Genomic DNA, 18,687 nt, shown 5'->3' on the forward strand with positions numbered 1-18,687 from the left:
CCATTGTTGGAATATTGCGTGCAATTCTGGTCTCCTTCCTATCGGAAGGATGTTGTGAAACTTGAAAGGGTTCAGAAACGATCTACAAGGATGTTGCCAGGGTTCGAGGATATGAGCTATAGGGAGAAGCTGAATAGGCTGGGGCTGCTTTCCCTTGAGCATCAAAAACCGAGGGGTGACCTCAATGGTTTATAAAATAATGAGGGGCACAGATAGGATTAATAGATGAAGTCTTTTCCCTGGGGCTAGCGGAGTCCAGAACTAGAGGGCATAGGTTTAGGGTGAGGGGAAAGATATACAAGGGACCCAAGGGGCAACTTTTTCACAAAGAGGGTAGTAAGTATATGGAATGAGCTGCCAGAAGTAGTGGAGGAGCCTGGTACAATTCCAACATTTAAAAAGGCATCCAGGTGGGTATAAGAGGAAGGCCTTTGAGGGATATGGGCCAAATGCTGGCAAATGGGACTAGATTAGGTTGGGATTTCTGGTTAGCATGGATGAGTTAGACCGAAGGGTCTGTTTCCCTTCTGTACATCTCTATGACTATGACAGGATGCATGCCAGAACAAATGAGAACACATGCATACATGCAGCACAAGATAACATGAGCAAAGCAGAAACAGTAAGTTATGAGACATGAAGTGCAAACAGAAGTACGAGAAGCAGTGATCTCCTGAGGTAAACAAAATTCCAAGAATCGTTCAGTGAAAAAGACTGGGTAAGTCATAACACTTATCAGGATGCAACAGTTTTATTTTTGGCCAGAGTTGCACATGCAGCAAGCACAGTGTGACAAGTTTCTAAATTAACATACTCATCAATTGACAAGAAGTAGTCTGTGACTGTCTGATACCAAATTAAGTAACTGTCTTCTGCCTGTAGAATTGAACTCCTTGCAACTTTTGTCCAAAGCAAAGCACCTTTGCATAAGTCTGCAAACTGTCCTTTTTCTCCTTTTAGTAGGAGACTAAACTGGTTTCTAATTTTCTGGCCCTTTAAATTTATTTTGTATAGCTGAAAATGAGAGATAACATCACGCCGACTTGTGCTTGGCCTGCATGGAACTTTTAGATTGGCCTGATTTGCAAAGCTGCACAGCAAACATTGATTAAATATTTAACTGGCTAAAACAGTACTGCTGAATAGTAAAGATTAAAAAAATTTCACTCCCCTCCAACTAACTTATTTCTGATTTACCACATCTGAAGGTACAATTTGGACGGCCTCACAACCAATTTACCAAAGGATATCTTTAACAGTTTGTCCAGAACAAAAAGTTTGTACTGAATTTCTCAAATGCCTCTGAGAAAGTTTCTCATAAGCTCTTGTTCAAATTTCACTAATATAGGAATCAGGGGGACATTATTAAATGGGATCCAGCACTGCCTAACCAAGATGACAGAGTGATGTATAATAGAGAATCGTTCTTTCTCACATGTCCCTTCTACAGTACCCACAGGAACAGTGTTGGGACCTTCCCAAACATTAAAGAACTTCTCAATAAATTGCAAAAAAACAGGGCATGACTATTTGCAAAACACTGCATGGTCTACACATCAGGGAAAACTCAAAGATCATACCAACTTATTTCAAAATAATCTTAAATTGCTAAATTGGCAGGACCAATGCAGATGGCATTCAATACCAAAAAAAATGCCTTGTCAGGAACATGACCAATAAAAATTATCCAAACAGTTTCAAGTTCTGAAAATTAAATTCTGCAACAGATCAATACGTAACCATATCTACAGGGTTCAGCTTCAATGGGGTTCCACATTCAGCTTTAGCAATCAAAGCAAATAAGATTCTTGGATTTTTGAAGCAGAATCTTTGGTATTGCAACATAATCACAATTACAATTTACCAAACATTTCTTCATCCAGTCTTGGAGGATGGTATATGGGATCCTTATATTAGGAGAGATAAAAATAAAAAAACTCAGCTGATCCAAAAGATGTGTGTTACGTATGTCTGCATAAATCAGTCTGTAAACTGACAGGTGTCACATCCTTGATCAAAGATTTGGAATGACAATCACCACAGCAAAGTGGGAGCAAAATAGTCTGGCCATGTTCTATAAAATATGAAGTGACCTGGTAGAAATTGACAAAAACAGCAGTGCTGTATGACAATGACAAAATGAGGCGACGATCCACACAAAACCATTGGTTTCCAAGAGTCTCTCTTTCCAAGAACAATGCCATAGTGAAATGAGCTGCCAAACTATATAGTCATAGCCACATAAAATCTTCAAGACCCAGCATCTCCATTCATTAGCTTTTCATTTTTATGATGTAATTACAATGGGTCACATCCAGCTCAGCTAATATAACCATATTCATAAATGTTGGTGAACTACTAATGTTAATCTCGGATGTCAACAAAAAGCAGAAGCATTTTGCCATTTAGACCTTTACCATTCAGAAGTTTATCTTAAAAGGACTTTAACAATTATTACCGACCAGTTGTGCAGTATTGTTATAGGTTATCTTTAACAACACACTCACCAGGTTCCTGTTCATTCATTCATAACCCTTTAACTCCTTATTTACTATAACAGTATTCATTAATTCATAAAACCATGGTTCAATAGTATATTTTATGATCCAAATTTAAAACAACCTTTTCTAATCAAGACAACACTTTCAAACCTTATGAGCACTTGCTACACGCAGTGTTTACCTCTGAATAAGTGTAGCATACAGAACAGTATCATCCCCATCAAGTCTCCACAAAACATTTTAATATTAAATCAGTCCTTACCAACCATCTCCTGGACCTGAATAGATTCCCTAAGTACCTGTTAAATATCTTTTAACTGAGCCATTATCCCTTTAAAGAAACTAACTGACAAAATAGCACTTCCATGAAATTGACGAGTCAATGAAACTCACACCAGCAAATAGTAAACAAATCTTACAACCCAGCTGCAATAATCAGTTTAATACCCTGTATTCTTTTACATATAGGTACAATTTATTTTTACTTATTTAGAGCATATAGGCTTAGTAGTTTTACCAACATAACTTAAAAAGATAAAAGAACTAAACATCTCAAATTATCCAAGCAGACCGGATAAATACTCTTAATTCCATCAGAAGCAGCAATCAGCATTTAGCACATTTTAACCCAGCTTCTATCACCCAGGACAGAAGCCCTTCAAACCTTTGTTTTATTTCTAGAAAATGGAACTTTAATATATCTAAGAACTGCATATGAAGGGGTTCTTGTGAGAACAGTACTTCAGGATTCTATTGCCACCTCGAACTTGTGCTGTGATTGCTGAATAAAAGAGGCTATTTTCGCCAATCACCAATTTCCGTTGTTATTTGAACACAATCCCACACAGTACAGCAAAGATGTAAGCTAGTATTATAGAACCATTGTGTTTCTTGTTCCAAAAGCTGTAATTTATGAGATTTGTGAATTGTTCAGTGCCATTTCAAAACATGCAATTTATTGCAGAAAAAATATCTACCTTCTCTAAGCCAGACTTCTGCAACAGTTGAGCTTTCAACTGAGATGTTACATCCCTCTCTTGTTGCAACTGCTGCTGAAGACTTTGTCTTTGTTCCTTCTCAGCTTTAAGTTCAGAATCCAACGTGGAGCTACAGTTTAAAAAAATTAAGCTATAGTTAATTCCAAGATTTGACTCGTGTCAATTTTAAAATGCAAGTCACAACATGCCCAATTCATAACTCCATAATAAAGATGATGCCATGCTTTGCATAAAGAAATATTTCAAAAAGCATGCTGTCAAAAGTAAAAGTGCCATTCAAATGCCATTACATAGCCTTTAAAGTAGCATTTAAAAACTGTATGTGAAAGGATTGTGGAAAGGAACCAACTTTTAATTTTACATTTCTCATCTACTCAACTGACATATTCTGGAGATGTTATTGACTAGGAATGGTTAGGAAGATGCGGTAATAGTAAAACCAAACCAAAATTAAGTTAACATTTAATAACGTTCAAAAGATCACTGCAGACTTCAGGGCCATAAAGTGAGCAGGTGCAATTCAATACCCTGGTGTCCATGTATTCAATTTCCTAAAATTAACCAATATTTCTACTTTCATTTATAAATGGAAGCAGAGAATGTAAAGACAACTAATGTTAAAGCTTTTTTATCACTGGTTAGGGCTTATAGGAGTATCATGGATCGTTCTAGCACCACATTTCAAGAAAAATGCAAAGCTTTCAGGACTTAGAGTCATAGAGCCATACAGCATGGAAACAGACCCTTGCCCATGCCAACCAGATATCCCAAATTATTCTAGTCCCATTTGAAAGCATTTAGCTCATATCCCTCTAAACCCTTCCTATTTAACTACCCATCCAGATGCCTTTTAAAAAAATGTTGAATTATACCAGCCTCCACCACTTTCTCTGGCATTCCATTCCATTAATGCACAACCCTGTGTGTGAAACAGTTGCCCATTAGGTCTCTTCTAATTCTTTCCCTCTCACCCTATGCCCTCTAGTTCTGGATCTCTCTCTCTCTCTCACACTCTCTCCTCCCCCCCCCCCACCGGCCCAGGGAAAAGACTTGTCTATTTATTCTATCCATGCCCCTCATGATTTTATAAACTTCTATAAGGTCACCACTCAGCCTCCAATACATCAGGGGAAAACAGCCCCAGCCTATTCAGCCTCTGTACAGGAAAGGCCTTAACCATTATCAGCACAAAGATGGCAAGAACATTACTGGGCCCAAATGGTATTCTTGTGCACTCAGTCAGCAGGTGAATTTCCCAAATTCAAACAGCGTTGTTGGCTATGTTTTCCCTTTAATATTTCATCCCATTCTCTTCAAAAGAAGAGTAATATTTCTATGTAATGAAGCCACTAAGTATTTTATTTGTTTCTCAGAATTCCTTTTAATTCAGATAACTGTTCCCTTGAAATGTTTGAGAAAATACAGAAACAGAAATATGGAAACATAAGAAAGTAGGAGACAGAGTAGACAATTTAGCCTTGGAGTTTGCTATTAAAATGTTGTTTGATTGTCCAGTTTCCCACTTTGTCTCCATATCTTTTCAACAATTTAGCCTTAAGAATTGTATGTAGCTCCTTGAAAACCTTTAATATTCTGTGACAGAGAATTCCACAGGCTCACCTCATTCTGGGTGAAGAAATTTCTCCTCCTTTCAGTCATAAATAGCCTGCCCCATATGATTACATTGTAACACCTGGTTCTAGAGTCCTCAGTCATAGGTTAAACACTGGTAGGATGTTCCCAATCTAGTGCTGGGTTCCATGAGATTCCATATTCATTTTTTAAACCGCAGTGAATATAGTCCTGATCAATACAATCTCTCTTCATGTCAGTCTTGCGATCTCAAGAATCGATCAGTCTGTAAACTTTTGTTGCACTCCTTCCATAGTCAGAACATCCTCCCTTAAGTGAGGCAGTCAAAACTGCACACAATATTCCAGGTGTGGTTTCATCAAGGCCCTGTAAAATTGCAGCAAGATATCCCTGCTCTGGTGTGCAAACACTTGCTATAATGACCAAACCTTTTGGCTTCTTGACTACTTGCTGCACCTGCATGCCTAACTCCAGCAACACATTAACAAGAACACCCAGGTCTCATTGCACTTGCCCTTTTCCCAATTTATTGCCATCCAGGTAATTATTTGCCTTCCTGCTTTTGCTATCAAAGTGGATAACATCACATATCTACATTATATTTGATCTGCCATGTACTTGCCTGTGCAATTAGCTTGTCCAAATCACACAAACATCTCTACATCCTCCTCACAGATCACCTTTCCTGCCAGCTTGGTGTTATTTGCAAACTTGGATAAATTACATTTAATTCCATCACCTAAATCATTGATATGTATTGTGATCCGCTGGGATCCAAGCACTGGTCACCGTGCTATCCCACAAGTCACTGTCTGCCACTTGCAAAAAGAGGAGAAAGTGAGGTCTGCAGATGCTGGAGATCAGAGATGGAAATGTGTTGCTGGAAAAGCGCAGGTCAGGCAGCATCTAGGGAACAGGAGAATCGACGTTTCGGGCATTAGCCCTTCTTCAGGAATGAGGAAAGTTGGTCCAGCAGGCTAAGATAAAAGATAGGGAGGAGGGACTTGGGGGAGGGGCGTCGGAAATGTGATAGGTGGAAAGAGGTCAAGGTGAGGGTGATAGGTCAGACTGGGGTGGGGGCGGAGAGGTCGGGAAGAAGATTACAGGTTAGGAAGGCGGTGCTGAATTTGATGGATTTGACTGAGACAGGCTGGGGGGAGGAGAAAAGAAGAAACTGGTGAAATCCGAGTTCATCCCTTGTGGTTGGAGGGTTCCTAGCCGGAAGATGAGGCGTTCTTCCTCCAACCGTCGTTTCGTTGTGGTCTGACGATGGAGGAGTCCAAAGACCTGCATATCCTTGGTGGAGTGGGAGGGGGAACTGAAATGTTGAGCTACAGGGTGGTTGGGTTGGTTGGTCCGGGTGTCCCAGAGGTGTTCTCTGAAACGCTTCGCAAGTAGCTGGCCTGTCTCCCCAATATAGAGGCCACATCGGGTGCAAAGGATGCAATAGATGATATGTGTGGAGGTACAGGTGAATCTGTGGCGGATATGGAAGTTTCCTTTGGGGCCTTGGAGGGAGGTGAGGGGGGAGGTGTGGGCGCAAGTCTTGCACCTCCTGCAGTTGCAGGGGAAGGTGCCGGGAGTGGAGGTTGGGTTGGTGGGGGGTGTGGATCTGACGAGGGAGTCACGGAGGGAGTGGTCTTTACGGAATGCTGATAGGGGAGGGGAGGGAAATATATCCTTGGTGGTGGGGTCCGTTTGGAGGTGGCGGAAATGGCGGCGGATGATGCGCTGTACATGGAGGTTAGTGGGGTGGTAGGTGAGGACCAGTGGGGTTCTGTCCTGGTGGCGGTTGGAGGGGCGGGGTTCAAGGGCAGAGGATCGGGAAGTGGAAGAGATGCGGTGGAGGGCATCGTCGACCACGTCGGGGGGGAAATTGCGGTCCTTGAAGAAGGAGGCCATCTGGAATGTGCGTTTTTGGAATTGGTCCTCCTGGGAGCAGATGCGGCGGAGTCGAAGGAATTGGGAGAATGGGATGGCGTTTTTACAGGGGGCAGGATGGGAGGAGGTGTAGTCCAGGTAGCTGTGGGAATCGGTTGGTTTGTAGTAGATGGCCGTGTTGATTCGGTCACCTGAGATAGAAATAGAAAGGTCGAAGAAGGGGAGGGAGGAATCTGAGACTGTCCAGGTGAATTTGAGGTCGGGGTGGAAGGTGTTGGTGAAGTGGACGAACTGTTCAACCTCCTCGTGGGAGCACGAGGCGGCGCCGATACAGTCATTGACGTAGCGGAGGAAAAGGTGGGGGGTGGGGCCAGTGTAGTTGCGGAAGATGGATTGTTCCACATATCCTACGAAGAGGCAGGCATAGCTGGGGCCCATGCGGGTGCCCATGGCTTCTCCTTTCGTTTGGAGGAAGTGGGAAGATTGGAAAGAGAAGTTGTTCAGGGTGAGGACCAGTTCAGTCAGTCGAAGGAGGGGGTCTGTGGAAGGGTACTGGTCGGTACGGCGGGAAAGAAAGAAGCGCAGGGTTTTGAGTCCTTCGTGATGGGGGATGGAGGTGTACAGGGACTGGATGTCCATGGTGAAAATAAGGCGTTGGGGACCGGGGAAGCGAAAATCATGGAGCAGGTGGAGGGCATGGGTGGTGTCCCGAACGTAGGTGGGGAGTTCTTGGACTAAGGGGGACAGGACGGTGTCAAGGTATGCGGAGATGAGTTCGGTGGGGCAGGAGCAGGCGGAGACAATGGGTCGGCCGGGGCAGTCAGGTTTGTGGATTTTGGGCAGGAGGTAGAAGCGGGAGGTGCGGGGTTGTGGGACTATGAGGTTGGAGGCGGTGGATGGGAGATCCCCCGAGGTGATGAGGTTATGGACGGTCTGGGAGATGATGGTTTGGTGGTGGGGGGGGTGGGGTCATGGTCAAGGGGGCAGTTGGAGGAGGTATCTGCAAGCTGGCATTTGGCCTCAGCGGTGTAGAGGTCGGTGCGCCAAATTACTACCGCGCCTCCCTTGTCTGCTGGTTTGATAGTGAGGTTGGGGTTGCAACGGAGTGACTGGAGGGCTGCGCGTTCCGAGGGTGAGAGGTTGGAGTGGGTGAGTGGGGTGGGGGAGTTCAGGTGGCGGTTAATATCGCGGCGGCAGTTGGCTATGCAGAGGTTGAGGGCAGGTAGGAGGCCAGCACGGGGTGTCCAGGTGGATGGGGTGTGTTGGAGGCGGGAGAAGGGGTCGTCAGAGGGTGGGCGGGAGTCTTGGCTAAAGAAGTAGGCGCGGAGGCGAAGGCGGCGGAAGAATTGTTCGATGTCAGCCGCGTGTTGAATTCATCAATCCGGGAGCGTAGGGGAATGAAGGTGAGGCCTCTGCTGAGGACTGATCTTTCATCCTCAGAGAGGGGTAGGTCTGGAGGGATGGTGAAAACACGGCAGGGCTGGGAGCTAGGACCTGGTGTGGGGCTGGAGCTGAGTGTGGGGGCGGGGTTAGGTCTGGTTTATTCCTATTTTCTTTGTCTCCGGTCTGCCACTCCACTCTCTAAAAACATCAGTATAGTATCCCCAGTGCCATGCACTTCAATTTTACATGCTAATCGAGGGACCTTAGCAAAGCCTAGTTTTTACCAATCAGAATCCATGTGAATCTTAATACAACATTTGTCCAAACTTTTTAAAACATCAGATTTCATGGTTATAAGATGTCTGATAACTAATTTAACAATTTTAGAGTTCTCTCTCAAGCACCTTGTTAATGAATGGCTTGGATGATTTTTCTTTTAAAAATCATATAGAATCCCTAGCGTGGAAACAGGCCCTTCGGCCCAACAAGTCCACACCAACCCTCGAAAGAATAACCCTCCCAGACCCATTTCTCTACCCTAATATCCTACATTTTCCTACTAATGCACCTAACCTACACATCCCTGAACACTCTGGGCAATTTAGCATGGCCAATTCACCTAACCTGCACATCTTTGGATTGTGGGAGGAAACCAGAGCACCCGGAGGAAAGCCATGCAGACATGGGAAGAACGTGCAAAGTCCACACAGGCAGTTGCCAGAGGTTGGAATCAAACCTGGAACCCTGTCACTGTGAGGCAGTGGTGCTAACCACTGAACCACACCAAGATACAGTGTTAGGCTCAAGAATGATTGACAAATCATTCTTAATCCATTGTTTCGTTGAACCTGAAGTTAGCATAAGACCCTAAGATATAAGAGCTGAATTAGGCCATTCGGCCTTTTGAGCATGCTCTGCCATTCAATCATGGCTAATATGTTACTCAACTGCATTCTCTTGCCTTCTCCCTGTAAGATTTGATCCCCTTATTAGTCAGGAAGCTATATTACACTTCTGTTGTAATGAGTTCCACAGATTCACCACCATCTGGTTGAAGGATTCCTCTTCATCTCAGTTCCAAAGGATTTTGACTTCACTCCGAGCTGTGCTCTCAGGTCCTAGTCTCTTTAATAATGGAAGCATCTTGTCCACGTCCACTCTATCTAGGCCTTTAAGTTTTCTGTAAATTTCAATGAGATTCCCCTTCATCCTTCTAAACTTAATTGGGTGAAATGAAGGAACATCATCTCCTTTTCTCTCCATTTCTTCTACAAACTAGAGTTCAGCTTTGTCAGCAGCTACATGGTTCAATGCAGTTTTTGGTCAATAACCTCACATTTATCTACATTACACTTCATCTGCCAGGAGTTTATTTACCCTCCTCATCCAGTCAGGACAGTTCATTTACCCTCTTCACCCGAGTAGTGGGTGTTCAGTCACCATCCACATTCTGAACATGCACTCAAAGTCCCATTTTTCCACCCTCCCAGGTTCTCAAGTAGTCTAACCTCTATGATCTGCAATCCAGGTGCTGTAATGGTCCCATTCTTGTTTAATGCCACCCAATTGTTTAAGTATTGTGAACTGTAATAATTCTCCCAATTCCAGTCTTCCCTCACAGTTCCCTATACACACTAAATTAAAAGAACATCACTGGCCAGTTCCATCAAGGATTCATTTGATCAGATCATTTGTTTTAACTGCCTGGAGGAGTAAAGTCTCCCAAACATCAGCTGACTGCTGCCTCATTTTATCAGATAAAGCGAGCTCTCTATCACTATTAATTTTCTTGGAGATAAAAACCGTTCTTACTGAAATTGGCAGTCTGTGTGGGTACCTTAGCCTTTTCTCCCACAGGTGATGAAAGCAGTTCCCAGAGTTACAAATTAATTGGAAACTCAGCTACATGTTACACATGATGCTCTAGCAAAGCCTGATGTTGAGCAGTTAGAGGCAGCTGAACCTTCAAAAAAAAAAGGTACAAGCAAAAGAACATTATCCACTGCTCCTTGAGCAGTTCTCAAATCTTGTACAGGCCGAGCCACCTTGTTTATGTAGAGCAAAGGCAAATACACAGGTGCCCATCCTCAAAAAAAAAAGGTGTTGTTCACTGCAGTCACTATTACATGATTTCCAAAGACACCCAGCTATCTCTTAATCTATTCAACTCTAACAACACAAATATTCTCAATTTCTGCTGAGAGTATCGATTGGGTCACAAACTACCAGAAAACTCAACGAAAAGTGAGACAAGGACAGATAGTGAGGTTGATGTAGCCACAACACTGGATGTCTGACCCCTGCATAGCAGTGATTTCTATGAGGGAAGAGACATTAATTAGCTGGCACTACCATGCAAGATGCTCACAGAAAACTGCTAAACAACAGACAACCTGGCTCCTGTGTTGATTAGACATGATGCTTCTACCTTGCCAAATTTCATGCTTACTGTAGTGCAAGTCCCATTTTGCTCCACATATGACTGAACCTCTTCCTGAAGAGAAAAAAAAACAGAATTGCAGATGCTGGGTATGTAGACTCATGCTTTCTCTCCACAGATATTGCCAGACCTGCTGAGCGTCTCCAGTAATTTCTGTTATACTTTAATTTTCCTGAAGAAACCTTCCTCCCCACCTGGCTCTCACTCGGAGGCCCAGCTCGTTGAAAATCCAAAAGGGAAGGAAAGACTATTGAACTGAATGGGGTCTCTGTGCCTGTCAGCAGTTGTTAGAGACAAAAATCCAGCATCAGCAGTCATTTTGTCTCTAACTAGGTTTGTACCACTGCGGAGTCTCTTCAAAAGGATGCCCGCTTTGAAGGGAATTCTCTGCTTCTCTCAGATGCGCACTCAGAGTCCCTTTCTCACTGCCAAATGCTGTGAACTCCTCAGCCCTCCAGGTCTTGGAAAACACGATGAAACAAACTCACTACTATAACCACATGATGTTCCTCAGCTACTGTCTTTGCAACCATCTCATTGAGGCCTACAGGTACATTTTAAACACTCCAAATTTGGACCCACCTTTGACGCTTCATACTTGCAATACCTCCAACACCGCAACAAACAATTTGGTCTCTGGATTCTCCACTCCACCCTCTCAGTTATGTAGAGGCACCACCATTCCCTCTCCTCATCCCTCCCCCAGCTCAAGGCCTCCCTTTCCCAAATGTGTGGAGGACCTCTACTATTCTACATCAACAAAACACAGTTTTTCGGTTTCATATCTGATCGCTGAGCATCTCAGCCGCACATACAGGGGCCAAATGGACCCCTCAGTCACTGCCCATTTTAATTCCCCTTCCCACTCCCTTTCTAACATGAGCATCCTTTGCCTCCTCCATTACCACAACGAACCAAACCGCATATTGGACGAACACCTCACATTCTGCCTTAGCAGCCAACAGCCTGGAGTTCTTCAATTTCAAATAACCTCCCTTTGTACTCCCTCAGTTCCACTCCTCCCAGCCACCTGGCAGATTTATTATTCCCATTGACCAATTAGGTCTTATTCTCTACTCGTCGTCACATATCCCCATCACCCTATTTATCTGCAGCTCCCCTTACACCCACTCCCCAGTCCTGAAAGGTTACACCCAAAATGCTGACTTCTCCACATCCTGATGCTGCCTGGCTTGCTGTGTTCTTCCACCCTCTGTTCATCAGCAGTGGTGGCCATGGTCATTGAGGGCATTCTTTGTGTGGCATTAGCCTGAGGTCTACACCCCTATCCATGCTTACAGTCATCTGCACAATGTTAACCTCTTTCCTGTTCTTAAGTCTAATCTTTCCCTATGATCTGGATGATGCAATCTCATGTTCCAAAGATAGATAACTGACATTTGACTATTAAGCCTTTTCAACTGTCTGGATGTTTCCACCCCTCACTACTTGCACTTGACAGTTGAATTATCTGTCCCTGATAGATTTGAAGGAGACAACCAGGAAGATAATGCAATCAAACTATTTCAACTCTAGGGATATGGAGACCCAATCCTCATCTACACCTTGCTTGTACTCAAAATCTCTGCTGCAGCTGTAGCAGACTCCTGAAACGCCAAAAATCTGGTCCACACCTCAGAAGATCTGCTTTCAATATACGTACGACTTCCTAATATTTCCCAAGAGCTTTACTGCAGATTACAAATGGCATTTGCTCACTCACATTGATGCTGCTGGATCTTTTGACCAACTGTGCAATCCTCAATCCACTCTTCAATTATCAAATGTGTCCAGCTTCCTACTAATCAGCAAGTAGTTTATCTGACCAGGAGTACAGCTCCTTTCTACTCAATGTAAATACAGTATCTTTTATTTCTGTATTTTTGATTGCCACTGAAATGAGAAAGTGACAGTTTTAAAATTCAAAGGATTGTGGAAGGGATTGACACCTTTTAAAAGCAAACTACCAACACTTACTGTAAGTGTTGCTTGCTCTGTTATATGTTCAGCAAGTGAGGGAAGTTTAGTTGTAATCCAATTGGCACAAGGAAGCATGTTCAAGGTGAGATTCAACTGGCAACAAGTAGCTGATCTGACTTTGGAGTTGTGATCAGCTGTTGATGGTAAAGGCCTCCTGCCAGCCAACAACTGGCTCCCAAGTCGCTGAATAGCTTTTGGGTAGACTGGTATATTGGCTTTCCAGAAGGGTAGGTGCTGTTCTTGCCTTGGAAAGAGTAAGAAAAAAAAAACTAAAGGCTAAAGCAAGTCTGTTCATTTTTCCTCACAAGGGCCATAGCTGTTACTTTTAAATTAATATCAGGGACTTGATAAGCTGTGAAACAATCACTCTGTGGCTCTAGCAAGCAAGTGAAAATACTCATGTGAAGGAAATTTCTAGGACGCTACTAGGGACAAGGGATTTCTGTTGAAGACAATACAGAAATTTGAAAACTCTTCTTGAAGTAGAAGATTAAAATGTAACTTAAATGGGCGCTATCAGGTTGAGAAATTTTGTTGGAATAATAAGTGAAAAACAGTTCCCTCCAGCAAAGTGCTCAAGAACAGTGAAATGGATTATAATCATTAGCACAAGTTCGAGAAGGAAAACGAGGGTAGTAGTTCTGGAATTGCGAAGAATCTGTACGTTTTTCTAAAAAAAGGTGATGCAAGATGATTCTAAAAAGAATTTTAAAACAGGGAGGTGGAAAAGTTTTAGAAGAACTAACCGGACTTGACTTAATTTATTTTCCTGCCTTTTGCCCAATGTTCCTCTTTCATAGCAACTAGGAGCAAGAGTAGGCAATTCAGCCTTTGAGGCCTCCTCCACCACTTAGTATGACCACAGCTGATCCATTTCAGCCTTTACTACTTTACTGAGAGCTCTCCATAACCATATTATTAATTAAAAACTGGTCTATCTCCGCTCTAAAACGTATTCAGTGTCACAGCACTTACCATACTCTTGGAGAAGTGAATTTCACTACCTGAAAAGCAGCAACTTTTGCTCATTCATTTTAAATCCACTACCCTCTTTGCCTAAAACTATAGGATTTAGATTTCCCCACAAGGGGAAAAGTTCACTCTACTTCTAATGTTATCAATCCTCTTTAGCATGTTATGTATCTTAATTAAATCTTCCTTCATCCTTCTAAACTCGAGAGCATAGCTCAAATCTCTCCTCTTTTTCTGAATGGCAGGCAGTGACCAGAGGGGTCCAATAGAGATTAGTACTTGGACCCCAGCTATTCACAATGTATTAATTATCCAGATGGAGGGAACTAAATATATTACCTCAAAATTTACCAATGATATGAAGCTGGTGGAAGATTGAGCTGTGAGGAGGATGTAAAGATGTTGTGTGATTTGGACAGGTTGAGTGAATGAGCAAATGCTTGGTAGATGCAGTATAAATATGGATAAATATGAAGTTATCCAATTTGGTGGCAAAAATAGGAAGGTAGAAAAAAAAGAGAAGAAAAATGTTCAAGGAGACCTGGGTGTTCTTATGTACCAATTGTTGAAAGTAAGTACACAGATGCAGCATGCAGTAAAAGCCAAACTGCATGCTGGCCTTTACAGTGAAAAGATTTGGAGTACAGGACCAGGGATGTCTGGCTGCAATTAAGCAGGGCATTGGTGAGGCCATACCTGGAATATGGTGCGCAGTTTTGGTTACTTTATCAAAAGAAAGCATATTCTTGCTTTTGAGACAGCATAGTGAAGGTTTGCCAAAATGGATTTCTGGAATGACAGGACTGACATGTGAGGAGAGATTGAATTGGTTAGGATTGTATGCATGAGAGTTAAAGAATGAGGGGGGAGGGTCTCAATTTATAAACATTCCAATAGGACCAGACAGGTTAGATGCAGGAAGAACGTTCCTGACAAGGTGGGGGTGGGACGAGTCCAGAACCAGGGGTCAGAGTTTAAGGATAAAAAGGGATAAACTTTTTAGGACTGAGGAGGAAAAATTTCTTCACCCAGACACTGGTGAGCCTGTGGAATTCACTACTATAGAAAAATGGGTTGAGGCCAAAATAACGTGTGTTTTCAAGGAGGAGGTAGATACAGCTCATCACTAAAGGGATCAAGGGATTAATATATTGGGGTCAAATGGCCTTCTATGTTTCATAAGATAAGCCTTTCACCTCTGGAATTAATCCAGTTAAGTTTCTCCTGAAGTGCTTCCAATGCAATTACATCTTCCTCAGGTAAAGGAACTAAAATTGTATGCAGTACTCTAGATATGGTCTCACCAATGCCTTGTACAATTGCAATCACATTTCCCTACTTTTATATCTGCATTTCTCTAGCAATAAATGTCAAAATTCTAGGTGCCCTCCATATTACCTGCCAGCTTTCTGCAACTCATTCATGTGGGTATCCAGATGCCTCTGCATAAAGTATTTTGAAGTTTCTCTCCAATTAAATAAAATAAGTTTCCTTTTTATTCTTCTTGTCCACATTAAACTCCATGTGCCTAATTCTGGTTTATTCATCTAACCTACTTATATGTAAGTTTCTTGTTTCTTCATTGCCCCCCCCATTTAGTTTCCCACCTATTTTAGGTGTATTCTGTAAACTTGGATATAGAACGCTGATTTGCTTGCAGAAATGGAATATGGATCCAAGTACCAATCCTACATCATCCAAATTACAGTTTGCCACCTGAACTCCCCCACCCCACTCACCCACTCCAACCTCTCACCCTCGGAACGCGCAGCCCTCCACTCACTCCGTTGCAACCCCAACCTCACTATCAAACCAGCAGACAAGGGAGGCACAGTAGTAGTTTGGCGCACCGACCTCTACACCGCTGAGGCCAAACGCCAGCTCGCAGATACCTCCTCCTACTGCCCCCTTGACCAGGACCCCACCCCCCACCACCAAACCATCATCTCCCAGACCGTCCATAACCTCATCACCTCGGGGATCTCCCATCCACCGCCTCCAACCTCATAGTCCCACAACCCCGCACCTCCCGCTTCTACCTCCTGCCCAAAATCCACAAACCTGACTGCCCCGGCCGACCCATTGTCTCCGCCTGCTCCTGCCCCACCAAACTCATCTCCGCATACCTTGACACCGTCCTGTCCCCCTTCGTCCAAGAACTCGCCACCTACGTTCGGGACACCACCCATGCCCTCCACCTGCTCCATGATTTGCGCTTCCCCGGTCCCCAACGCCTTATTTTCACCATGGACATCCAGTCCCTGTACACCTCCATCCCCCATCACGAAGGACTCAAAACCCTGCGCTTCTTTCTTTCCCGCCATACCGACCAGTACCCTTCCACTGACACCCTCCTTCGACAGACTGAACTGGTCCTCACCCTGAACAACTTCTCTTTCCAATCCTCCCACTTCCTCCAAAACGAAAGGAGTAGCCATGGGCACCCGCATGGGCCCCAGCTATGCCTGCCTCTTCGTAGGATATGTGGAACAATCCATCTTCCGCAACTACACTGGCCCCACCCCCCACCTTTTCCTCCGCTACATCAATGACTGTATCGGCTCCCACGAGGAAGTTGAACAGTTCATCCACTTCACCAACACCTTCCACCCCGACCTCAAATTCACCTGGACAGTCTCAGATTCCTCCCTCCCCTTCCTCGACCTTTCTATTTCTATCTCAGGCGACCGAATCAACACGGCCATCTACTACAAACCAACCGACTCCCACAGCTACCTGGACTACACCTCCTCCCATCCTGCCCCCTGTAAAAACGCCATCCCATTCTCCCAATTCCTTCGACTCCGCCGCATCTGCTCCCAGGAGGACCAGTTCCAAAAACGCACAACCCATTTGGCCTCCTTCTTCAAGGACCGCAATTTCCCCCCCGACGTGGTCGACGATGCCCTCCACCACAGCTCTTCCACTTCCCGCTCCTCCGCCCTTTAACCCCGCCCCTCCCACTGCCACCAGGACAGAACCCCACTGGTCCTCACCTACCACCCCACCAATCTCCATGTCCAGCGCATCATCCGCCGTCATTTCCGCTACCTCCAAACGGACCCCACCACCAAGGATATATTTCCCTCCCCTCCCCTATCACTCCCTCCATGATTCCCTCGTCAGATCTACACCCCCCACCAACCCAACCTCCACTCCCGGCACCTTCCCCTGCAACCGCAGGAGGTGCAAGACTTGCGCCCACACCTCCCCCCTCACCTCCCTCCAAGGCCCCAAAGGAAACTTCCATATCCGCCACAGATTCACCTGCACCTCCACACTTATCTATTGCATCCTCTGCACCCGATGTGGCCTCCTCTATATTGGGGAGACAGGCCGGCTACTTGCGGAGCGTTTCAGAGAACACCTCTGGGACACCCGGACCAACCAACCCAACCACCCTGTAGCTCAACATTTCAATTCCCCCTCCCACTCCACCAAGGATATGCAGGTCTTTGGACTCCTCCATCGCCAGACCACAACAAAACGACGGTTGGAGGAAGAACGCCTCAACTTCCGGTTAGGAACCCTCCAACCACAAGGGATGAACTTGGATTTCACCAGTTTCCTCATTTCCCCTCCCCCCAGCCTGTCTCAGTCAAATCCATCAAATTCAGCACCGCCTTCCTAACCGGAGATCTTCTTCCCGACCTCTCCGCCCGCACCCCAGTCTGACCTATCACCCTCACCTTGACCTCTTTCCACCTATCGCATTTCCGACACCCCTCCCCCAAGTCCCTCCTCCCTACCCTTTATCTTAGCCTGCTGGACAAACTTTCCCCATTCCTGAAGAAGGGCTTCTGCCCGAAACGTCGATTCTCCTGTTCCCGGGATGCTGCCTGACCTGCTGCGCTTTTCCAGCAACACATTTCCAGCTCTGATCTCCAGCATCTGCAGACCTCACTTTCTCCTCCAACTAGAAAAATATGCCAATCATGACTAACTTCAGTTGGTTAACAAATCCTCTATCCAAGGTAATATTCCCCAAGTCCTGTGTGATCTTACTTTGCGTAAGAATCTTTTGTACAGCACCTTATCAAACATTTTCTTGAAGTCTATATGCATTTTATCTACAGGACCCCTGTTTTACACTGCACTTGTTATATCAAAGATAACAGACAACTATAGATCAAACAGCCTCCCATTTGTTGTAAAGCTTTGGAGTTCAAACATTACCATGCAGAATGCAAAGAATTTCTAATAAAGTTACCACACTGACGTTTGATCAACCACATTAAGCTTTTTTCTTCAAACCTATTTTTCTAATCAACCTGTTCAGAGATGTATTACACACTCCTGGAGGTGTAACTTGAACTTGTGTCTTCTGGGCTGTGGTAGGGTCACTACCACTGCACCACAATAGTCCCCTCATAAGCTTTGTAAATTTTAAATGTTATGGGAACAGATGGTAGAGTTAGTTGCCCAAGTACCATTGAATTTGGGGCAGCTGTAACACTGTGATGTAAGCTACGAGACTAAAATGTGCCAAACTGTCTGAACAAAGAAAGCTTGTGTGTATTCCTTTCTATCTTGCCAGCTGTATTTCAATTTATTAATAATCAGGTTACATGACACTGAAAGGAATTAGAAACATCATATTTTTAGGATTTTTCTCCATACATAGTAACACAGAAGATAGCAGAAATAGGCCATTCCATCCTTGGAGCCTGCTCTGCCATTCATTATGATCATCGCTGATCAAACTCAATTCCTTAATCCCAGCGGCACTCCATGTCCCTTGATCGCCTTTAAATCACAAGTGCTATATCTATCAGCTTCTCCAAAACACAATAGTGTGAAGACCCTGTGAAGAGGAACCGACATTAGATACTTGAGAATGTCAAGTTATAGGATTGACCATATATTTCCATTATGGTTTATAGTATGACTATATAACCAGTGATTCTTTAGCCTTGATCATCTTGGATTGTACTTTCGC

General features: G+C 44.2%; 1 protein-coding gene across 2 annotated transcripts in view; it reads right to left on the reverse strand.

Moving 5' to 3' along the window:
* Window positions 1-18,687, reverse strand: part of LOC122556653 (RUN and FYVE domain-containing protein 1) — an 82,353-nt gene that overhangs the window by 21,800 nt on the left and 41,866 nt on the right. The window contains exons 14-15 of one of the 2 annotated variants that reach the window (XM_043703641.2): window positions 10,806-10,850; window positions 3,479-3,608 (exon numbers count right to left, since the gene is read on the reverse strand). In XM_043703641.2, coding sequence (XP_043559576.2) covers window positions 3,479-3,608; window positions 10,806-10,850 — 175 coding nt within the window. The remainder of the gene's footprint in view (window positions 1-3,478; window positions 3,609-10,805; window positions 10,851-18,687) is intronic. The other variant, XM_043703642.2, reaches the window with a different exon arrangement.

Source organism: Chiloscyllium plagiosum, unplaced genomic scaffold (assembly GCF_037043375.1).
Source record: "Chiloscyllium plagiosum isolate Xiang-an unplaced genomic scaffold, Cpla_swu_hap1 HiC_scaffold_16, whole genome shotgun sequence".
NCBI lineage: Eukaryota > Metazoa > Chordata > Chondrichthyes > Orectolobiformes > Hemiscylliidae > Chiloscyllium > Chiloscyllium plagiosum.